This window comes from Phacochoerus africanus, chromosome 9 (assembly GCF_016906955.1).
Source record: "Phacochoerus africanus isolate WHEZ1 chromosome 9, ROS_Pafr_v1, whole genome shotgun sequence".
Classification (NCBI taxonomy): domain Eukaryota; kingdom Metazoa; phylum Chordata; class Mammalia; order Artiodactyla; family Suidae; genus Phacochoerus; species Phacochoerus africanus.
In genome coordinates this window covers 11,580,436-11,604,565 of record NC_062552.1, presented here as the reverse complement: position 1 = coordinate 11,604,565, position 24,130 = coordinate 11,580,436, and the positions used below count along the sequence as shown (strand labels likewise).

The 24,130-nt window shown below is 56.1% G+C and overlaps 1 protein-coding gene across 11 annotated transcripts in view; it reads right to left on the bottom strand.

The window, feature by feature from the left end:
• The window catches only part of JARID2 (jumonji and AT-rich interaction domain containing 2), a 243,962-nt gene that overhangs the window by 9,599 nt on the left and 210,233 nt on the right, over positions 1-24,130 (bottom strand). For 10 of the 11 annotated variants that reach the window (XM_047796194.1, XM_047796204.1, XM_047796200.1 and 7 more), the window contains 7 exons: positions 19,795-20,030; positions 12,313-13,372; positions 8,492-8,994; positions 6,770-6,862; positions 3,197-3,315; positions 3,042-3,112; positions 1,986-2,100 (listed from right to left, as the gene is read on the bottom strand). In XM_047796194.1, coding sequence (XP_047652150.1) covers positions 1,986-2,100; positions 3,042-3,112; positions 3,197-3,315; positions 6,770-6,862; positions 8,492-8,994; positions 12,313-13,372; positions 19,795-20,030 — 2,197 coding nt within the window. The remainder of the gene's footprint in view (positions 1-1,985; positions 2,101-3,041; positions 3,113-3,196; positions 3,316-6,769; positions 6,863-8,491; positions 8,995-12,312; positions 13,373-19,794; positions 20,031-24,130) is intronic. The other variant, XM_047796197.1, reaches the window with a different exon arrangement.

Here is a 24,130-nt window from a genome sequence, read left to right as displayed (position 1 = left end):
GGGTTCCCAGGCCAACCCCCACCCCTCCACCCCCATCTCCAAGGGCAACCGCAGCCGCTCCCGCGGACAAACACGCTCATCTTTTATGCAGATCTGACCTATGCGTGAGCCAAAAAGGCTTCAAACCAAAAACAGATGTTTTAAAAGCCCCTATAAATCAGATCCAGACACATCTGCGGACTCAACAGCCTCTTGGGAGCCTCCCAAGTTGTGACTTAGCGCTGGGCTGGCAGCTGACCCTTTGCTGCAGGACAAGGATTCAGTGTGCAAAACACAGGACTCGCAGGAGAAGCAGCACTGCAGGGCCTGGGCCCCGGATGCTGGGGGAGGGGCTCGGACCACAGACCCCACTGGCTGGAGCCAAGGAGTCGTAGCAAAGTTGGTGGCAGAAAACAACCAAGAGAAGAACCCGGACCCTCACTGCACTCAGAGCAGGGGAATGGGGACTGCCACTCGTGCCCCAGGAGGCCCCACTGGGACACACCTGCCCCTGACCTGCAGGTGCCAGAACTCATGAAACCTAGTGCTGGTGGTCAGTGCACAGGCAGGTGGTGCCACCTTGAGCCCCCCTGACCCCGCATCCCACAGGCTGCATCAGGACATCTGCAAATGACCGATCCCCGCAGCCCTGGCCGGAAGGGCACCTGTGAGAAAACTGGCCACCGGCAGGGAGGCCGGTCCTGGTGTCTGCTGCTGAGTGAGAGGCTGCCAATGGCCACGGTCAAGGTTCTTTTAAATGCTTGCTATTTCAATGCCAACACATTCTGTTACTGATTTGTGACTTAAACCCAGGGTTTCTAACCTAAATGGTATGTTTTAAGGAAAACCACACACCATGCAGTTCTCTGATCCCACCCTGCTGACTCTGTTCCTTCCCCACCAGTGAGGTTCCAGGGATCAGTCTTCCAACAACCCACAGAGTCTCGCACTTCCCTGCCTCTCACTCAATGTCTGGCAGTAAAACGACCACATGGGTCCTGTTATTTCACCCCATCACCCGTGGGGCATGGGCCTTGTCGTTCCACTTTCGGATGAGGAACCAGGGTCCACTGGGGCCTGGTCACAGGCTTGGGGGACCCTGTGGATTCTCACCCAGCCCGGCCGGCGCCACTCCCAGCAGCTCCTACCCCCCACAGGCTGTCACCCTCAGCTCTGCCTGAGGCCCCTTGCATCGGCAGCCACTCAGGGCCCCACCGTAGACCAAGCTCAGGATGCCGCCCTGCCTCCACCACTGTCGCTCCACCTCGGCCTAAAGGCAGATAGGACAGTTCTGGAGACCAGCTCCTTGGAGGGAGGACATTAGCTCTAAGACTCTGTTTACTTTAATAAAGGATGCTTATCACCCCACTAGGACAACACACACAGTTAGTGTGGGATGGATGCGTCAGATGACAAGACATCTGATTATGTGCTGTCATTTCCCATCTGCCACCATAAACGAAGGAGCTGAAGAGCCAGCTCGGATCAGGGCCGGTGAGCCTGACGGTTACGGATCTCGGAGAGCGGGGCCCAAGGCTTCCTGCAAAACAGACCAACTCTGCATCTTCCGGGGCAGAAACTCCATGGCCGGCAAAACCTACTCTCTCTGCCATTGGCCTGGGGACAGTGAGGCCCCAGAGGGGACGGTTCACACTGGCCAAGGGGGTGGCCGATGACACGGTTGGTCACTACTCCTGGTCAGCTTCCTGCAATCCTCTTACTGTCCTGACCCCGCTATGAGATGAACTCTCGGAAATGAACCACCACCAAGGGAAAAACATCACAAAAGGCAAACCCCGTTTAAGCAGGCGTTTGACGAAACGAACGTGTCCGACAGGCTTGAGAAGATGCCCAACCTTGTGCATCATCTGAGTGGGTTAAATATCCTCCACCAGACTCCCATGGGGCTCCCCGGCGGATCGCGGGCGGGACCCGCGCGTGCCCCTCAGTCCTCAGGGCCGTCCGCCGGCTGGGAGGGGCGGCGGGGCGCCGGGCCGCAGACTCACCAAATGCAGTCAGCACCAGTGTGTAAGTAGTCGATGTAGGGAAGGTGGTTTTGGTCTCGAGACCAGCATGAGGTAGAAAAGACCATGCCGATGTTCAGCCAGGGAATTGTCACTCCTGGAACAAGGGGACAGGGCGTGCTGAAGACCGGGTCACAGGGCGACAGCCCCAGAAACCGCACCTCCTCCCCAAACAAGAACAGGAAGAAACAGGACTGAAAACCCAGTGAGAAGGCGCCTGCTTGTTCCTGCTACTTACGCAGGAACCCAGACCTAGACCTATGTCCACACGGGAACAAAAGCAGACTGGGACACGGAACGTGAACTTACGGTTACAGGGAAAAGGTGGGGCAGGGACGAATTAGGAAGCTGGGATTAACATATAGCCACGGCTATAAATACGAAAGAGCACCAACAAGGGCCTCCCGTACAGCACAGGCAGCTACACTCAGTGTTTCACAATGATCTACAAGGGAAGGGAGTCTGGAAAAGACTCCACACACATACAACTGAATCACTGTGCTACAAACCTGCAACTAAGATTGTACGTCTACCGTACACTTCAATTAAAAAGTGAACGTAAAGGCAGTAGCAAAAGCACATTGAACTAGTGACCTAAGGCGGGAAGCAAGATGCCCAAGCACCATGACCCCAACGAGCCGCTGCCCTGTGGCCGTGAAACCCCACGGCTGAGAACACAGGAGCCCACCTGGACACCTGCTGTGCAGGAGGCAGGACGCAGGACCCCTCTTGTCTGGAGTCTCACCAGGGGCGGGGGCGGGGGCGGGGGCGGGGGGTATCTCCTCCAGGGCCCCCCACTTTCAGCGCCCACAAAGCCCAGGACACCTGTTTCCCCTTCTACTTGTGAGGCAGGAGCCCCCAAATACCAATTTCAAGGTGAAAACTTGGCTGCTAGATTCTGCGATTTGGTTCACCTTTCCACGTTCTCACGGATCCTCCTCCTCTCTCTCGTCTAAAAACCCCCGTTTTCTCTGACGCTCTGCACACCGTGACCCCATCCCTCCAGTTCTGCCCGAGGAGGGGCCGCAGGGGCCTTACCAGGCACAGCACCGAGGTGACGCAGGATGGAGCCTGTGTTATTGGGGAGGACGGTGAGGTTCCATCCGTGTCTGCAGAGCAAAGCACAGAGGCGTCAAGACCCGCGGGGAGGGACATTGTCCAGGCCCCGGACGTGGGCAGGGGGGCCACGTTACCTTGAAAAGGGCTCTGATTTCCCCACCGGGAAGCCGCTGCCGTGCGTGTTGGTGTCCACTTTGCCGCAGTGCACAGCCACGTGGCAGTCCTTCTCCTCCACGAGCCTCCAGTACTCTTGCTGCGGGGACAGGAAGAGCCATCAGCTCCGCACTGCCCGTGGCCACAGAGCCAGGTGTGATCTAACAGCACGACAAAGGGCCCACTGCCTCCCACAGAGCACAGGGTGGGAGAGATGGCCAGTCCTCTAAGTGGAGGGCGCCCAGCGCTGCAAAGAGGTAATGCCACGGCCACGGCAGCGTCATTCACGACAGCCACACCTGGAAGCGGCCCTTGTCCATGATGGATGAACAGACACACAAAAAGTACAATATCCCCATGACAGAAAATGACTCAGTCACAAAAAGGAGGGAAATTCTGACACACGCCACAACACGGATGACCCTTGAAGACACCACAGCAAGTGAAATAAGCCCATCTCAGAAAGACAAACGCCGTGACTCCACTCCCATGAGCAGAGTCAAAGTCAGAGACAAAGAACAACTGTGGTTGCTAGGGGTTGGGGGAGGATGGGGTCAGGGTAGGGGCTGGGGAGGAGGACAGGGTCGGGGGTGGGGGGCTGGGGGGAGGACAGGTCAGGGTAGGGGCTGGGGAGGAGGACAGGGTCGGGGGTGGGGGGCTGGGGGGAGGACAGGTCAGGGTAGGGGCTGGGGAGGAGGACGGGGTCGGGGGTGGGGGGCTGGGGGGAGGACAGGTCAGGGTAGGGGCTGGGGAGGAGGATGGGGTAGGGGGTAGGGGGCTGGGGGGAGGACAGGTCAGGGTAGGGGCTGGGGAGGAGGACGGGGTCGGGGGTGGGGGGCTGGGGGGATGACAGGTCAGGGTAGGGGCTGGGGAGGAGGACGGGGTCGGGGGTGGGGGGCTGGGGGGAGGACAGGTCAGGGTAGGGGCTGGGGAGGAGGATGGGGTAGGGGGTAGGGGGCTGGGGGAGGACAGGTCAGGGTAGGGGCTGGGGAGGAGGACGGGGTCGGGGGTGGGGGGCTGGGGGGAGGACAGGTCAGGGTAGGGGCTGGGGAGGAGGATGGGGTAGGGGGTAGGGGGCTGGGGGGAGGACAGGTCAGGGTAGGGGCTGGGGAGGAGGACGGGGTCGGGGGTGGGGGGCTGGGGGGATGACAGGTCAGGGTAGGGGCTGGGGAGGAGGACTGGGGTCGGGGGTGGGGGGCTGGGGGGATGACAGGTCAGGGTAGGGGCTGGGGAGGAGGACAGGGTCGGGGGTGGGGGGATGGGATCCGGGTTCCTGGGAGCTGAGTCGCAGTTTGGAGAAGGTTGCTGACGGCCACATAACAATATGGATGGACGTTAATGCCACTGAAGCCACTGAACTGCACTCTTAAAATGACCAAGGTGGTGGGTGTGACATGTGTGCTGTTTTACCACAGTTACAAATCATGTGCATGACAGGGAAAGAGAGAGCAGCAGCGGGAAGGAGGCTGAAGACACCTCCCAGTCCTGTGGAAGCAGGAACATGCCTCCAGGCAGGCTCTGGGCAGATGGCCTACTCCTCCCAACAGCCCAACAACCGGCAACCCTGACAACCACGCGTGGCCAGGCGGGCTGCACTCTAGGACAGCAAGGGGAGGGAAGGCCCCACACGTCCAGGCTGTGCCCCGAGCCAATGAGACAGGCGGGGAGGGGTGGGCACGGGCCAGGTTCAAAAGCTGACCAGGTCACCCTCACAGGCACGATCCAATAAACAAGCTCAGGGCAAGAGCAGGTCAGGACTGGCCTGGCTAGCGTAGCAGGGTTGCCCCCTCAGCGGCCCCTCTCGGGCCTATTTCGTCGCCATCCCAGAAGTGCAGCATCACCTTCCGGGCTCCGCCAACCCCTCCGGGAGGAGGCTCCTCCAGGAGCGCCAGGCGTCGGCCCCCACCCCGCTGTGCGGCTCCTATGGAGAGGGACAAGCCTGGGGTGGCCAGAGGCCCCTCGTCGAGAAGAAAAGTGACAGCATCATAGGCATGGGTCTCTGAAAAGGACATCCTTACAGATAAGGGACAGGGGAGCAGTCCGAGGGGACAGGGCCAGGCCAGCCCTACGGACCGTCTGCCGAGACTCACGCCACCTCTGAGGGGAGGAAGGGCCACCATCGCTAGGTGGGGGCAGCGCAGTTGGTGACCCCGGGCCAAGGACAGGCCCAGCTCTCTGCAGGACCCAGAAGTTCGCCAGACGAAGACCAGAAGTTTGGATTTTAGCAAACCTTCCCTTTGTGTTTAAATACTATGCAACCGCTAAAGCAAAACCCAGACTTTTAAGGAAAATTAATTCTCAAGCAGGAAACTAAAGCAGGCCAAACTTTCTTCACAGCAAGCAAAGTAACAACCCTGCACCTCTGGAGACTCTGACAAAGACGTGTGCTAGAAAGGGTAGGACAAAGGTCCCTTTTTCAGCTCGGAGGTTCAGCCCCCGAGAGTCACGTTCCTTTCCTCTGACGTTTCCCCCACAAATGGCGCGAGCACTCCAGAAGCAACTGTCATGGCCACACGTGTTCCAGAATCAGAGCCCTGTGGATATCAGGGTTGATGGAACGTGGCTTTGGCAGGGTCAAAACTGGCGGACAGAGTGGGGGTCAGGCCACTGCATGCTGTCCACAGATACAGCCCAGGGTACAGAGCTCCGGCAGGCCATGCCCACCAGCAGAGACCTGAAGCCTAAGAAGAACGACAAGGGGGCTAAAATCAAACTCACGCCCCGCCAACCTGGGAACCAGACCTGGCACTAGAGTGGGCCCTCCTGGGCTACCAATGGCCACCATCGGAGGTGGGGGGTCCACATGACACAGATAGAGGACAGGGGGACCGGGACCAGGCAACCTGGACTGAGTCCAGAAAACCAGTCCCAGGAAATCCGGTCAGATCAGGGCCTGGGCCCTGTGGAGGTCAGCTCGGGGTTCACCTAGAGGATGAGGCATAGCTCCTTGGGGATGACGATGACAGGGCCTGAAAGCAGCTGCACACCACAAAAGCCAAGGCTGCGGCCCCCTCTCCCCTCTCCCTGTGGGAGTGGTGGGAGGAGCCGTCTCTCCCTGGACAGGCCCCCCTCCGACAGCATCGGGGAGCCTCTGGCCATGTGGCTGGGAGCTGCCGGGGGATGTAAACAAACAGACCGGGGCCCTGGCCCTCTGTCGAGCCTCACACAGCCCCTAATTGGGCTCTGCAACCTCACGCTAACTCCAAGAGGAGAGCTGGCAGGAGCACAAAAATGGCAACCTGCCAATCCCATTACATAAAAAATAGGAGAGGAAAAAGCACAACTGTGGTTCCAAGGGATTGCAAACATTCTCTTGCGTAACAGGCTCCCAGGCCCGGGGTGAGAAGGGGCGAGCGAGGGCGGCGGCTGGGCAGGCCCGCGCCGGGAGCGCCCCGCTGGCTGCGGCCTCTGGTCGGGCGAGGCGGGGACAAGCTGGGGGGTGGCAGGGAGGCACTCCCTTGATTATTCCTTTTCGGAACCTCAACAGCTCGGATGGGCAGGGGTGAAAACCAGGACTGCGGGGCGAGCCGCCCACGCCCCCCGGCCGCGCTCACCTCGATCTCCGCGGGGGCCGGCTCCTTGCTGAAGCACATGTTCATGATATTTCTAGCTGTTCGGTAAAAAGTCGTTAAAGAAACAGATCTTCCCTGAAAAGAAAGCAGAAATGAGGCTGCGCTTAAGAAAGAGAGCGGAGGCGGGACCCCACAGCCGGCCAGCCGCCAGGTGCCCCTGTCCTGTCGCCATGACCGCGGGCCAGAACGCGGAGCGGACCCCAGCAGAGCCGGGGGAAGGCTGCCTCTGAGAAGGACCGCCAGTGCTGTCCAAGGAGCCAGGGCCCAGCAGAGAAACTCAGGGTGACTCCCACAGCCGCCCTGACGGCCGGCATGCCGAATGAGCAGCCTGGCCCCATGGGCCTGCAGGGGACAGAAGTCCTTCTCCGGTCACAGGAGCCAGCCCTGTCCTCCCGCAGGCCCTCAGCTTACTGTCGCCCCTGATCAGGCACACACTGTTTTCGAGGCAGGCCCGGGAGGTACCCAGCCTCCCCACCTTCGTGCCCCACGATGGTGGAAGTAGCTGCTGAAGGCCTACTGTGTACCAGGGACAGCTCTGCAGAGAGGGCAGCACACCCCCTAAGAGCCGGGTGGGGGTACTAGGGACCAGGAACCAGAAGCCAGGGGCAGGGCTGCAAGGGAGGTAGCCTTCATCCGAGGGGGTCAGGGAAGGTGTCCCTAACGAGGAGACCCTGGAGAAGCCTCAGGCTGGGGGGCAGATCCTGTGCCATCTTCTTGCCTTTGGAGGGCCAGTCAGAACCAGCAGCTCACAGCCTCTGCCCTTGGCGTAGGCGCTCCAGCTCTGTAACGGGTTCTGACTAAAAGAGAAACTTGCATACAGCTCCAAACTGCTCCTGATGTGCTTGCTACCCCTTACAAAAAACCCTGTGATGACCGTGAGGGACCAGATTTTCTGTCGATGAAAACAGAGTGTTTGTTCCCAGGCTCAGAACCTGGAAAGCCTCAAGCTCCTCAGGGCCACCAGCCGTCACCAAAACAGCCCAATTCCATTAGATTTTCATGATGGGAACCAAAGTTATTTACAAAGCACGTCTTAAAAAACAAAAACAAAAAAAAACACCCTACCGGTAAAACTGCCCTTAAAGCAAATGTAACAAACTAACAAATAGAGAGTAAGTAACTCATTTCAGGAGCTGGCCTTTCGAAATCACAGGATTTAACAAGCAGCTTCATTTCAGGATAAACTCTCGAGCAAACATTCAGGCAACACCCCAAAAGTGCTCCTGCCGCCCTCCTGCTGCCTCCAGAAGCCACCCGGGGGGCCAGTCTCTGCCCCCTCCCAGCCCGGAGAGGGGCAGTTCTGCTGACACAGAGCCAGGTTGCCAAGCGGAGTCACCAGGACCGTTTCCTTGGGGTGGCTGGATGGCGGCGCCACCTGGCTCAAGTGAGGACCCTTCCCACACAGCTGGTTCCCACGGAGATCCGCTGTGACGGACGGGAAGGAGCCGCACGGGTCTGGGCCGGAGCGCGCGTCCGAAAAGCCCCAGCCCAGGCAGAGAGAGCGGTACCCAGGCGTGCGGCCGCACATACACCCTCTCCCTCTCCCCCGCCGCCCCCAGCCAGGTGCCCAGAGACCTCGTCCTGATGCCCAGGCCCCTGAGACTGCAGGCGCTTCTCCGTGTGAGGCCCACTCCCAGAGCCGGCCGCCTGCAGCCCTGCCCGGTCAGGCACCTGCGGCCTCGCGGCCCCGGCCCGCCAGCCTACCTTGTATATGCACTTGTGGAAGTCGCTGAGGATGCCTTTGTCCTCCTCCTCCTCCTTCGCCACCTCCTTTTCCTGAGCAAAGAGTCTCCGCCGGCCCGTCTTGAGCTGCGCGGGGCCCACCTCCTTCAGCTTGCTGCGGAAGCCGTTTCTGTGGGCCACGCCGTTGATGAGCCCGTTCTTGGGCTCGAAGCGGGGCAGCGGGTGGAAGCGGTTGTAGTCCTGCTCCGTGTGGCCCTCCAGGGGCCCCTTGCGCCGCTCCAGGCTCTCCTTCTCCATGAGCACCTCCTTCTCCAGGCGCCGGTGCTCCTCGGGGGACAGGGAGTCGTAGGAGAGCAGGTACTGGCAGTAGGCCTCCTGGAGCTTGGCCAGCCGGTCCTGGGCGGTTTTGGGGATGCGCAGCATGTCTGCTAGTTTGTTCCACTTTTTGAGGTCAGTCACTTGCTGCATGCCGCCCATCTCGTTAATCAGCCGGAAAAAGCAGGCCAGGTCGAGCTCACAGCCTCCTGGGACGGCGAGGGGAGAAAACACAGGGACAGTGGGTGAAGAGGCCCGTGAATGAGAGCGCCTTCTGTTACCTGGCAGTCCACAGGTGCACGGTGCCCACCACGAGCCAGGGACGCTGCTGGGCCCTAGGGTCAGCATGAACAGTCTCGTAGTCCATGGAGAGGCGGAGCTTAGAGCATCCTGGGCGCGGGGAGGATAATGTCAGGACAGGCTTAGGGGCTGGCAAGTAATGGGGCCACCGTCCTAGGAGGGATGGTCAGGGCAGGTGACCCCGAGGAGGGGACACTTCCAGAGGCCTGAACGGAAGGCGAGCTGGCCACACAGACCTGCTGGCAGGAGGAGTCCAGCGTCCCCTAGAGTAGGGGTGGCAGCTACAAAAGGTCCCCTCCAGCCCAGGAAGCAGGTGGTGGTAAAGGAACAGGGCAGCCCTGTGGGGCAGCAGGCTCTGGGCAGCGGCATCTGGAATAGACATGATGTCAGAAATCGCACACACACAGCCTGTGCTATGAAGGCCGACCCTCTGCCCGGAGCCCCCGCCTCTGCCCCACTTCCAGGCTGCAGGCAGTACTTCCCCGAGGGCAGGCGGCAGTCGGCCTGTCCCTGAGCTCTTCCCGCTGCTGCTCACGCAGAGGAACGCTTATCCCAGAAGGTGTGTGGGCTGGTTTTCAGTGTCCCTTGATCAAACCGTACAAAGCACATCAAAACCCAAATATGTCTGAGTGCCTGCAGTGACTTATCTTGATGGGACCTGGAAAATTAACCTCCCTTTAGCCAATGGGTGTGGGGGGGAATCTTTCAGAATAAATCTCTTCTGGCTATTAAGAGGTAAATACACTACAAAATGCTAGATAAGCAAAAGAAATATTAAGAATGTTCAGATCTTTGGAGAGTGAGGATAAACTTGTATAAAATAAATGAGGAGTTCCCGCTGGGGTGTGATGGGTTAAGGACCTGGTGCTGCTGAGCTCTGGCACAGGCCGGGCTCCCAGCATTGCCAGGGTATGATGGAGCAGCAACCCGAGTTCATCTACTGTGCTGGGTGGGATGCTGGCACTGGCTGGCTGTGGTCAGAGGAGCAGTGGGGGCCACATCAAAGAAGAAACTCACCCTGACCTTGGCGGGGAGGGACCAACGGCTTGAGACTCTGGGGCTCTGGGCCCTGGCTGCCCGCACATTGCCTGGACTTGCCACGGTGGAGAAGGAGCTGAGTCAGCCCACTGTGCCCAGGAGCTCAGACCAGAAGGGAGGCAACCCATACTTTGGTTCTTATTCTCCAAGTCGATGGCTGTAATCCAAGAGCGCTGGAAACTGTACCTCCAAACCCGTTAGTGCACGCCTCACCTGCTGCCACGAAGCCCCTCTCAGGGCCATGAGGATGCTTTGAGACCAAACGCTGCCCTCCCAGAGAAGGCACACCCGTTCTGTGGATGCTGGAAATTCCTGCACAGCTCCTGGGTCCCCTGCACTGAGGGGAGGCTGAGCTCAGAGCCTCTTCCGGAGGCTGACGCCGCCTCACACCTCAGGCATGAACACACACACCACAGTCATGTCTTCATGGCTTCTGTGCCACGGGAGCCAGGGTTATGGTAACCTACTCTCAACAGAAGATGGCCGGCTGCCCTCATGATGTCCCTGAATGCTCCGCCTGTCCCCAGAAGACCCACCATCCCCTTAGCAGGGCGGGGAGCCAGCATGTCTGGATCACCCAGCTGAGACTGCACAGAACAAAGCACCAAGCTCCCAAGATGCTGTCGCATCCTCAGCCTGTTCCAACAGTCCCAGGTCACCATGCATCACATCGCCAACAGGGGACCAAAAACCAAGAATTCTTGCAACGTGAGTGAGTCTCCGTGCCACTGAGAGGAATGACGAAACCTTCGGCTCACGAAAAACCCCTGCCCCCTGCCAAAACTCGACACCTAAATAAATGACTAAGAATGTCTCCTCTACTCCCTGCCTCTGAAAAAATCAGGCTTTTACAGGAGTTCCCACTGGGCTCAGAGGTAACGAACCCAACTAGTATCCACGAGGGTTCGATTCCTGGCCGAACTCAGTGGGTTGAAGGATCTGGCGTGGTCATGAACTGCAGTATAGGTCACAGACTCGGCTCAGATCCCGCATTGCTGTCCCTGTAGTGTAGCCAGCAGCTGAAGCTCTGATTCGATCCCTAGCCTGGGAACTTCCATATGCCGCGGTGCAACCACTTAAAGTAAAAATAAAAAATAGAAAAATAGAAATAAAAAATTAACCATGAAAAATCCAGCTCTTTGAACCAGAGGCAAGACACACCCTGTTCCTGTCACAGCTCTAGAGCCAGAAAGAAGCGCGTGACCTCAGCCAACTGACCCAACTGCAGGGCCGCTCCTCCCTGACAGAGTGAGTCAATCGTGGAGGTATGAGAACCAGGACTGTAAGAGGCAGATGGGAGCTCCAGGGGGGCTGTGAGAGGGCTCTGCCAGGGGGCGGGGGTCTCCACGACACCCGGGTATACATTTACAAAAAGAGTCACTGGGGTGAGCTTTGTCTGGGTGCCAGCCAGAGCTGGGCCCGCTCTCAGGAGTTTACACGTGGTTTCCCAGAGCTGATAACGAGGGCCCAGTTATCACCCAAAAAACTGAAATGAGTTATCATTAGGAAAAATGATAGGACAGGAAAAATGACTGGGCAGTTATCATTAGGAAAAATGAGAAATTAGCTGAAAAACGAGAAATTGGCTCCTACCCCATCTGTACAGAGTCCTAACCTCAATGCCACAGAGGTGACTGTATTTTAGACCCAAGATCTTTAAAAGCCTAAAGTAAGATGAGGTCATGGGGTGGGTCCTAGCCCAATAGGACTAGGTAACAAGGAGTGTCCTGGTAACAAGGAGTGCATGCACAGAGCAAAGACCACGCGACAACACGCAGAAGGCAACTGCAGAGAGCCAAGGAAAGACGCCTCAGAGAGGCCTGGCCACACCCTGCTCGCAGATGTCCAGCCTTCAGACTGAGAAACAACCTCCTGCAGGTCAAGCCTCCCCTCGTGCAGTACGTGGGTTAAGGCGGCCCCAGCAGAGCAATGCGCCGTTCTGCCCCTCCCTCTGGACCCTGCTCGGCCTGGGGATCCTGCCGAGGTGCTGCAGGTGATGCCCCCAGTGAGGGTGGAGGGAGGGGGCGGGGCCTGGGACCAACCCTCCTCCTGCCCAGAGCCCCCTGGACCAAAAGAAAGGCGGCCTTGGACTCCTCCTGGGCCAAGGAGCCCAGCCAGGATGGAGCTGGTGCAGGCGTGGGGGCGGCCACCAGGGGTGCTGGGGCAGGACAAGGGGCCTGGCGCCTCACCTATGAGCGGGAGCTCGTCCATGGTGATGCCCTGAGATCTGAGGTGCTTCTTGATGCAGGCCAGCCGCTGCACGTTGGGGCCCCAGCGCCGGCCCAGCTTGTGGATGTGCTGGATCTGCGTGACGAAGCGCATCTCGTCGTTGAGCTTGCACTCGGGCCGCCAGTCTGGGGGCGGGATCACCCTGCACATGCCGTACTTCTCCACCTGAGGGCGCACCGACTCGATGTAGACGAGCGGGTCGTGGAACTCCTTGGCCGACGGCCGCAGTACGGGGATCTCGTCCATGGCCGCCCACCCGGCCCGGCCGGCCCCCTTCTCGGCCTTGGCCGCCGCCTCGTGCGGCCGGGGCAGGGGCTCTGATTGCGAGGTAGAACGATGTTCACAGGGGGCGTCCGGCTTGCTGTGTGCTTGTCTGCCCGGCGGGCCCTTGCCGGCCGCTGCCCGCTTCGGCCGGTTCCTCTCCAGGCTCCGCTCGGGCACCTCCTTCTTCACGTGGCCGCCAGGCGGCGCCTTCTCGGCGGGGGCCGGGGCCGGGGCCGGGGCCGGGGCCTGGGCTGGGGCCGGCTTCCTGCCGGGGCCCTCAGCAGCACCCGCCGCCCCCTTCATCTTCTTCGGGGGTGACTGCGGCTTGTCGGCCGGGGGCGCCTCTTCCAGCCTGCGCTTGGAGTTCCGCAGCCCCTCCCGCAGCTGCCGCCCCCCCACCTCCTTAGTGCATGACTTTGGGTTCAACCTGCCACTGACCTTGAGGCCATTGACGGCGTGCCCGGTGGACTTGGACGCCCCCCCGAGGGATAGCACCTGTTTGCGGGTTTTTGCATTGCTACTTTCAGTTTTCCCTGAGATTGTGTGGTTGACAGCTGAACTGGGCTTGTGGTGATTGGGTTTGGTTTCCTTGACCAGTTCTCTCTTGGCTTTGGTGTATGTGACAGTCCCCTTCGTCACCGTTGCAGTGTACTTCACAGTTTTGGACGGTGAAGGTCTGACTTCGCGCATCTTTTTGGCACTGGTTGCACTTGTACCCAGAGATGACATTCGAGTGACTCCGTTGACCTTAGAAACCTGGGAGGTGACAGAAGAAGCAGAGGGGGAGAGAGCAGAATTAGTTTCAGAGTCTTTGCTGACTATGCGCCATCGTCCTGCACAAAATCACACAGTCAATCGGGTGCCTCCCAGGGGGTCTCCTGGATGTGTGGTTGTTTGAAACGAGATGTTTCCCAGTGAGGACCCCCCCTGTGCCTGCCATCAGCTGTCCCCAGTTAATGACATTCACAATAGCAAGGCCCTACCCACTGAAGGGACAGATGGGGACACACACACACCCCTGTTCCAAGAAAAGACACGGTTGCTCTTTTTTGTGTGCTCCACATAGCAGCAAAATTTAAAAATCTACATGCTAAATAAAGAACAAAACAAAACGCTATGGAAAGGAAGAAACGAGAGCACTCACGTGGCTCAGACGCTGGTCTCAGGCCACGCCCAGAAGTGCAGCTGCCAACATCTGCGAGTCGGGCCCCTGGGCACGTGCTGGACACACCTCACCTCTCTGATGAAGCCAACAGGCCCCCTTCTGCACGGGCAGCTCCCGTTTTCCCGCCCTCAACAAACACCCACATTTAATCTATGGGAATTCAGTAAACGATCAGCCTGTCTTCATAGCTTGGGACACCAGAGTAATTTAGTGACACCGAAGTCTCCTTTATTTATAAAGAAAAGCCAGAGTGACAAAGGTGGACACTAGAAAAGCATTAATCAGTTTCCAAATAATAATGCTGGGCCTACAGTGAGAGCCATGTCTGGGCTGGGCTGGGCAGATGCCACATCACAACTCGGACTCTCGGTGACCTTTGAAATGTCATTTACCATCCTGGGCACCGATTTCTCACCTGTGACATGAGCTCAAAAGATGGGATGCCAGGGTTCCCTAGGCACCATCACTTCCCAGACCGAAAATTACAGAGCAGAAACAATACCACCTTTTCTCACCAATGACCTCCAAGGAGAAGGTGCCCAGGAGGAGGGAAGTTGGCCGGCTGGCTGCACTCACACAGAGGGACAGTTCGCTCCTGTCCACATCCAACGCGCCCAGGGCTGTGCCACTGCCCTGCCACCTGGACTAGGTTCCAGAGTTCAGGGCCTGAGTCTCAGTGACCTCCGCACCAAGACCAGGCCCAGCCCAGGTCACTGTGCCCCACCCCTAGAGTCTCCCATCCAGCAGGTCTGGGATAGAGCCTGAGAATCCAGGTCCCAGAACGAGGTCCCAGGTGACACTGAGCCTCCCCCAAGGACCCACTCTGGAACTATGGCAGCAAACTATCAGTAGACAGTTCTAAAAATAGAAAAAAAGAAAGACGCCACCCAGGCCTATATTTCTTCATTCACCAAGTAGACACGGTCCCATCAAAGCCATGAATTCCTGGTGTGAGATAGGTTCCATGGCCCAACCCCAAGATGTCTGGGGACCAGGTTTCTGGGGAGGCAGCCTCAACTTCTGGACTCAGTGAGGTCCCAGGCCCCCTGGAGCAAGAGGCAAAGGGAAAGCCCAGGAACTGGAAAGCCTGGATGCACCTCCGCTGGCCACCCATGAGAGCAGCAGTTGGAAAGAGGAGACTTGAATACACAACGGGTAAGTTAAAAAAAAAAAAAAAAAAAACTAGTAGCCTGGCAACAATAAATTAAAAACAAATTTATAAAACCAGGAGAAGAGGCAAAGACAAACTTTCCATGACAAGTACCACTAACTTGGAATGGGACGTATGGGGAGGAATGCAAATGCCTCTAACTGTTCCTTCAAATCCTTCCACCAACTAAAAACAAAACAATCTGTTTAAAAAAACTAAAGCAAACAGTAAACTCCTGCTGAGGCTCACAGTGTCCCATCAGCCCGGTGTTCAGGGATCCACATTTTCAGAGACGAATGAACCCGCCCAGGGCCCTGGGTCTGAGGTTAACCATTGAGACTAAACCTGACCCGGATCTGGCCACACTCACTTCAGCCACCTGGACACCACCTCCTGCCAGCAGAGTCCACCGTCAGCCAGGACGTCTTGCAGAGGCTTAGGTCTGGTGCTTCTCAAACCCGGGACCCCTGTGAACCCCTGGGGAGCTTGCAAATGCCAATTCCAGACTATTTCACCATCCTTAATGGCAGAAAGATCACCTTCTTGTTTATGTATTTCTGTAAACATAGGTCCCTATTCCGTGGCCTGCACCTGTGCAACGTTTAATTGGTACCAGTGAAGACTCCTGCGTGGAGGAAGGCACTGTTTCATCTTCCCACCGAGCATCTCCCCGAACCACGGCCTCGCAGAGGAGGACCAAACACTAAGTTTCACCTCAACACACGCCCAGGTCACTCAGCCACAGGGCCTGGTCTGCTGCGCATCCCAAGGAAATGCTGACACTGAGCACGGGAGGAAGACGACTGCAGTTCACTGGAGGACGGACACCAACAAAGGAGGCGGGAGGCCCACGCAGAGCCCTCCCCTTCTCCTCCAACTGCGCCCTCTCGGCTCCGGTATGGATTTCTGAATGACAGTTACATCCACAGAAGCGGGCACCTACTCCTGTCCTTTGCCTCCCCTCTGTCTCAACATCCATGGGACAGCCACAGACACTCCCTCATCCAATAAGGGAACACTTGTGTTGTCTGAGCTCTGGCTTTCCTTTTTCTCATTCTGTCTCAGCCCAAGCCATCTAGGATATGCTGGTCAGACGAGTGCACAATTCCAATCTACTCTGAATGGAAGACCTTCTTCTTAAGAACTATTTACAATGGTAATTTGCCTCTCAGTTCAGTTTACTCAGGGATTTTTTAATAGACTCAAAAGTTTTGAAAAATCATTAACAAAGAGAAATCATTATTCTTTACTTTCTTTCTCACTGTCCATTCCTGATCCTGGGCTTTATGAATATTTTTACTCATAATACATTTTACTTTAAGATATTTAAAAAACCTTCAGGTATATAAATATTGTAACTTTGTGCCCCACTCCCCACAACTGTCACTCGGCTCTGCAAGAAGTGGGGTGTCTTCGGCTTGTTCTTGGCCCACCACCACCCCCGTCTCCTGTAGCTCAGGTTACACCAGGCAAATAGGCCACCAGGCTTTACAGCAAACCCTCCTAGGCATGGAATCTGCCCACAGTTCAACCAGAAATTCAACTATCAAGCTCCCATTTCCCACTAGAGGGAGCCATTGAGTCAGATGGCTCTGCCCATCCTTTCAAAGCAGAAGCTATGGAGCCCTAGAGAGACACTGTTGGCTGGTGACAGTGCCAAAGAGCCTGAATCAATAGAAGCCAATGGACAGGCAGTGAGTTGTGGATGGGGAGGGCACGCCTGCTGGTGTGACAGCCCCCAGGCTAGAGAAAGGTCCAAGATGGAAGTTGGTGAGCAGAGGCACAAAGCTGACGCTTAGCCCTGCTCTCCAAAAGGAACACCTAGGTCCTGGTCGGAGCCCCTGAAACTTTCTACACGTGCTCTCTCTGAAGGCCACTAAACTGAGTCACAAATACCACACCACCGACGCACAAGGCAAACTCCCCACGTGACCCGATGAAGAGCAGATGGAGCAAGACCTTAAACTTCTAGGCAGGAGGAGTCTCACATGTTTCTCTCTGGATACTCCTGTTTCATTTTCTAGAAGGTTACAGAATACGCCTCATTCTTTGGTCTGAAGAGCTAAACCTCCTCTCTTCCTCTTCCTCATCCAGGACTTTCCTCAACCCCCATGCATGTGCCTGTGAGAGCCTTCCCCTCGGTACCACAGCCCGCACGAGCCGTCATTTTTTCCTTCTTCCCGTCACGGCTCAGCCTCAGTTAAAGAGGACAGCAGGTAGGTGACCCTGTCGGGCGTGGCCTAACGGTCTGCAACAGGGCTCAGCCGGCCTCTCACTTCCAGGCACTGCCCTCCTCGTGTCTGCAAACCTTCCCCGGGTGTAAGAACAGGTGCTCCACCGCCCTCAGCTGTCTCCTGCTGCGTGCAAGGCTCCTACCGCACACCCACGCCGCGTCAGGGCAGCCACTCCCGACAGCGCCACACACGTGTCACCTGGCAGAGAGAGCCCTTGGGAGAATAAAGGCCGGGGGGCCGCTGAGGCCCCGCTCAGGGGGTGCATGTGCTCTGAGTCCCGGAGGCCTGGGCGTTCACAAGATCTCGCACCCTGCACCGTGGGAAGTCACGGGAGGGACTGTCCTAGCATGAAGCACGAGTTCTCGGTGCACAGACCAAGCAGGACAAAGCCACGTCTCAGCAGCAGCGCCCCCAGCCCCACTCCATACAATCACTCATCTTTTCTTTTAGGCCAACAGAAAAAAAATCCATCGTATCCATGTATTCTTTGGGCCTCCATCTTTTCTGCAGCTGAAAAGATGAAAGGCCAGTTCTGATCACTTGCATCAGACCTTCACAAAGGAACTTACAATTGGCTTTTATTGACCTCCCCCCCCCCCCACCAAAGTACTTATGGGATTTGATGGCATCAAAATTATCCTTTCATGTCTCGCCACATCCCTGAGAGAGGAGGTGGCATCACTGGCTCCAAAAGCACAGTGGGGCCCAGGAAGGTTAAGAGCTGGGCATCCTGGGCCAGCCCATCCAGGTGGATCAGACGGGCGGAGGAGGGGATGGTTACACCCCACCTGCGAGACCTGAACCCGGACAGCCAGCCAGGCTCCCGCGGTTCCTCAGATGACAGGAGTCTGCGTGTGACACGGGCCACATGAGCGAGCTGTGGAGCTGTGGGCCAGGACGATCCAAGGGCAAGGGGACCTTCTGCCCCCCTCTGCTCACACACCCAACTGGGCAAGCTCCTCTGGCTCAGACACAAAGGCACGTCCTGAATGGCGTGGGGGCCGCGCCGGGGGCTGAGGGGGAGCTTGGACCAACTAAGACGGGCGGGGTTCTCAATCTACCCTCACACGTCGAACTGAGAAAGAGGGTGCGTGTGTGATGACGGTTCTATGCGAATATAGTCACTCATTCGTCCCTTCCCTCTCTAGAAACCTTCTGAATTGTTCTCTTTCACAAGCAAACCTCTGGAAAAAAGTTCTGCACAAGTGCCTCTCCAACCAACTCCGCTGGAAACGGGCAGGAGACACAAGACACCAAAGCACTGGTGCCCTCTGCTTTCTGCCTCCTGGTCTTGAAAATCGGGCACCCCAGGCAGGGGAGGCCAACTCACAATCATGTCAGGGGTTCGCACGAGGAAAACTGTGCCATCTGTGTTCTAGGCGTGGCGGGCAATGTCTACATTATGCAAAAACTTCCCATCTCATCTCAAGGTCACACTGCAAAGCACGAGGTGGTGACCTGAGGACCAGGGGACATAAACATGGGATGTGGGCCTCCTCCACCCCAGCTGAGAGCCGAGCAGTATTTGAAAGCTGAAGGTTAGGACTAATGACGAGTGTACACACCCAGGCCTGTGTAAGTGCACGAATACAGTCCACAGAGAGAATGATCAGGAACAAGAAAGACCGAGGGGAAAAAAGAATTTAGCAGAAACGGGAATCCCAACCTTCACCCCAACGGCCATCTTTCAGTCACTCTGCCCCTCTGCCCGCCAGAGAGTCTCCCGTCCACCTGCACCTCGCCCTGAATCAATCCACCTTTCGAGGTTACAGTCTCCCGTCTATTCCAGGGAAAATAACCCTCTGCTGCAAAAGCCCCAGTGAGCAGAGCTCACCTATGATCCTCGTGGCTCAGCGACCTTCACAAGGGCTGAGAACAGGAAAAGGGCTGATGGAACGCCACCTGCCCCAGTGGAAGCCTCATAGCACACCCACTACCTCCCTCCCAGGTCCCGATAAATCTCATCCAAGGTCAGGAAACTTCCCCCACAGGATCCATGCTGTGTAACCAGACCATGAACTGCGGGCAGGGAGAGCAGAGTGCATGGGCCTCTGCTGACCCTACAGGCGCAGGAGGCAAACGCACTCGAGGCTCAGAATCCCTCCACTCCCACCCTGCGTCCCTTCACCGACAGGCCGATCGCGAGGAGCCAACATGTCACTCAAAAACAGGTAATGAGTCCAGGCCGCCCACTGGCAGCACCAGGCTGTCTGCAGAACTGGGCCAAGGTGACCCGTGGCTCCCAGCCTAAGCCCAGGACTCGTCACTTTGCACGGGGCCGGGCACTGTGGCCGAGGAGGGGTAATGAGGAGCGCCCCCGCCCTACCCTTCTAGGGCATCCTTGGCTCACGAGTGCACAGGTGGTGGCGCAGGGAGCCGGCTGCATCCTCCGGGGGTTGGGGGGAGGCTGCTACCAGCCCAGCATGGTCCGTCTTCACATGAGGAAAAGGACGTGCACCTGTGCCCAGTCATGTTTCTCCTGCCCCCTCTCACCTCTGAGCGGCCTTTCCTCCTTTCTTGCGGCTACTACTCACATTTAACCGGGTGAAATGGGGAGGTGGCATCTGGCAGGAAGGCTGGCACCCCATAGGCCAGACCCCATCCCCCGCACAGCAGGGCCGGGCTTTACCTGCTTCCGTAAGTCCTGAGCCGACCGATGCAGAGGCGGGTGGTGGTGGTTAGCGGCGAGCCCCTTGGCCGAGGAGCCTGTGGAGGGGGCCGCTGGGGGGTGGCTCGCCGAAGCCTGCTCCCTCCGGCCGTCGGCCCGGGGATCGCTGTGCTTCTCCTTCGCGGGAGTGGCCTCTTTGCTTTTGTGTTTCTGAACAGGTTCCTTCTCCCGTGATGACCTGCTGGAACCATTGAAAACTGGAAAAGGAAAGAGGAAGAAGAAAGTCACCGCGTCAAGTACACTGCCTGCTGCTGTGTACCCTAAATCCCCGACGATAGAAACAAACAAAGGGCAAACATCCCATCTCACAGGTCGAGACCCCAACCTCAAGTCAAAGTAACTACCACAAAGGATAGGAATAGTCCTAAACCCAGACAGGGAGACCCCCCTCCAAAGCTACAAACGCATCCTAGGAATTATTTACTTTCGTTGAAATAATTGAAAAATCCATACAAAAAATCCCAACCCGCCCCTCAAATGAAAAAGCGATACACACACCCCAAACACCAAGAAACAAAAAACAAGAACAAATAAATGAAAACCCACAGCAGCCCTCAGAATATCAACATCACACCTTAAACAAAAAGAGAATTAAAACAAAGAAAACAAGTAAGTCACATGCCCAGAACAGGACCGCCTCATGTACAAAGGCACAGGGATCTGAAAACATATAGTTTTAAGTTTCAAGTTATGCATTTTGAGGCTTCAGATCTGCGGGCGGATAGGGGATGTGCTTCCCCTGACCCCTGTGTGACCACAGAAGCGGGGGGGGGGGGGGGGGGGGCTGGGAGCCCTGTGCTGGGTGGCTTCTACTGCCAGTCTTGAGAGCTGACAGTGAACGCGGAGCCAGTGCCTGCTGCGAGCCAGGGACCGACTGCAGTAAAGCCAGGAAGTCACCAGCCTCTGAATCCAGAGGGACAGGACATGACCTTCACGCCCATTTGACAGAAGACGCCAACAGAGGGCAAGCACCTTGCCAAACAAGGCCCTGCTGCCTCCCAGGCCCGCCCTCGGCTCCCCCCACCGCCCGCCGGAGCTCTCAGTGTGCCCCTCCTGCACCGGGAATTCAGGAGAGAACGGACAGGTCTTTACAGACAACCTCATCCCGAGGCTGGCCTGAGTTTTCTCTTCTGCTTACAGCTGGGACATGCACTCCTGCAAAGACTCGGCGGACATAGCCTTCCCTGGGGTATCCATAAGCCCCTCACACCTGCTCCCCTGGTACCCACAGGCCTCCCCTCCCGTCAAACCACCAGGCAGGTGGCCTAATTCTCCAGGGAAGGAGGAAGGACGCAGGCTGCCTGGTCTGCCCAGCCGCACGAGCTCCAGGCAGAGCAGCCAGGGAAGCCACTGAGCCCTTTAGCTGTCATTTTACAAAGGCTCCTGATACATTTCCTGACAGAAGGAGCTTCGAAAGGTCACTGAGTCAGTCCACTTGCCCATGCGGCGCCTCCACTCCAAGGCTATGCCTGCCCCAAACCGGGCCTTGGAGAATTCCAAGCAGGACCCACCATGGGACCAGGCAGGTGTAAAGAGAAGACTCTTGATCCTTTGAGTTGAAACCTCTTCCTGAATTTTAGAGAGACGGACATCAACACTCAACTCCTAGAGGCCTGACAGACAACCACCTATCTCTTCTGAGGCTCTCCAGACTCAGCCTCAGGCCTTCAATGCTTGCTTTTTCACCCCCACTGGTGTGCCAGTCCTTTAAATCACATCTATGCCTTGTGGGCTGCAAATGCTTTCCTCTGTGACGGTGCTAAATCTGCTAACCCATGTTTTAAAGTTTCTTGGCTTTTATGCTTAGAAGAGCCCTCTCCACACGATCCTATCATACCCAAACAGCCAACAAAATTATCTTAAGCTGCCAAAATGATAGGCATAATTTATTTACTTTGTGATGAGACGGAAAGCATAGAAAATAATTACATGACAGAGTAAAGCTCAAAAAAAAAAGGGGGGGGGGGGCGGGGAGGGAAAAGAAAAGCCCTCTCCAATTTTCAGCGGGTCAGATATTCCTCTAATCTCCTAATTGTTTTCTAATTCAATTGTTTAGATTTGCTGCTTCTTTTTTTTTGGGGGGGGGGCTTTCATTTTTTTTAGGGCCACATTAATGGCACATGGCGATTCCCAGACCAGGGTTTGCTTCAGAGCCGTAGCTGCTGGCCTACACCACAACCACAGCAACGCCAGATCTGAGCCGCGTGTGCAACCTACACTACAGCTCACTGCAACGCCGGATCCATAACCCACTGAGCGAGGACACTGAGTGAGTCCTCATGGATACTAGTTGGGTTCATTACCCAGTGAGCCACGATGGCAACTCCAGATGAGCTTCTTTAGTTCATTTGTCACTACGTCACACATGGTGGTACAGAGAGAGATATGTTTTCTGTATCTGGATTGGATGTGAAGCCTGGTCTCTAAAGGTGCTCCCAGCCCCAGAGACCACATACTCTAAACTGATTTCCAGGACTGAGGTAAAGACCAAGCCTCATCAAAATATGGTCTGTGATCCCGACTTGTGCAAGGCTCTGCTGGATACCCTGGTTACAGAGAAAACAGAGCTTGGAATGGCTGGCATTTCTTCTAAGTGTAAGTAACCACACGTTGTCAGAATCTATCCATCATATCTAGGCTGCCAGTATCTGTACTTGCTTCCAAGACAAATTAGAAGCAACATCCATAAGAAGTCATACTTCAATGTGATTAAAAATCAAGCCAAGGAACATGAATCTAGGCAATTCTTTTTTTTTTTTTTTTTTTGAATCTAGGGAATTCTTGACCACATTCACCAATTTTCTAAAGCAGTGAACACAGGTCCTCTACTCAAACACAACAAAGGAATTTTTGTCTTTTTCTTCTCTACTTCCGTTCTTCTCCAAGCTTTGTTCTGCCCCAAGACCAGCCCCATGGTGTAGTCTCTTACTAAAGGAGCAGCGATGCCAGAATCACCTCTCTTTGGTTACAAAAAAGAAATTATTCTGGGAGTTCCCGTCGTGGCACAGTGGTTAATGAATCCGACTAGGAACCATGAGGTTGCGGGTTCGATCCCTGGCCTTGCTCAGTGGGTTAAGGATCTGGCATTGCCGTGAGCTGTGGTGTAGGTCGCAGACGTGGCTTGGATCCCGCGTTGCTGTGGCTCTGGTGGAGGCCGGTGGCTACAGCTCTGATTCGACCCCTAGCCTGGGAACCTCCATATGCCTCGGGAGCGGCCCTAGAAAAAGCAAAAAGACAAAAACACAACAACAACAAAAAACAACGAAGAAATTATTGTGGAGGTTGGTCCTCTCTCCCGAGACTGTATGAGCAGTTCAGTTTCCAGGCCTGCTGTCCGCACCCGGGCTACTAGCTCATTTTATGGTACGTGAATTATATCTCCATAAAACTATTTTTTAAATACAAGAGCAACAAGCAGCACAATGTGTGACACCTGAACACACGTCAATGCAGGGGCACCAAACTGCACTAATGAACACGTCTTCCCCATGACCAGTTACTAGCCGTTTAAAAGAAACCAGACAGTGTCACCTCAGAAAGTGCTCAGACAACAGGAACTGGTGACAGTATTAAACCTAACCCTAGAGAAGACACACTATTAAGTGCTTCTCCTGGACACCAAAGTGTGGTGACTATTTCTAGTGAAAAGCACTTGTGAGACTAAGTTGTATGCTAGCTGCTTTTTTTCATGGAATGTTATTTTTATTTGAAGGGACAAGCAATGGAGTTATGTGTCAGCTGTTGTCTCAAAAACCAATAAAGTGAGCCTGTCAAGGAAAAAGTTACTAATAGTTTTTGCTGCCAATGATAGAACTCACAATTTCAGGCAAAAATTACAATTCTGGAAAAGCTCTATCTGCCACCTTGACTGTGGCAGCCTCTTCACACCTAAAGACTTTTCCCCGACTGTCGTTATAGCCGGGAGCGCCTCTCGGCTGGGGGGGGCGGGGGTGGGGGTGCCACTCGGTTATGACACGACCGATCCTTCCCAGGAATCATCTGCACCTGAAACAGCAACAACTCTGGTCTGTTCGAAAGACTTTTAGGAGCACCAGGAAAACGGGGGGCGGGGAGGGCCCTGACCACAGCCAGGAGAGCAAAGAGGGAGGCCCGCTCCCTTAACCTAAGAAACCCACCAGCGGCTCTGCGAACCTGCGCATGGTTTACTAAAGACTTTTGACCGGATAATGGGGAAAGGGGGAGGTTTTCAAAAATATGGAACCGAAAGAACTGAATAAAATGAACTCTGATTTGCAAACAAAGGGACAGTTTTCAAAGACATCTACTTTCTGTAACC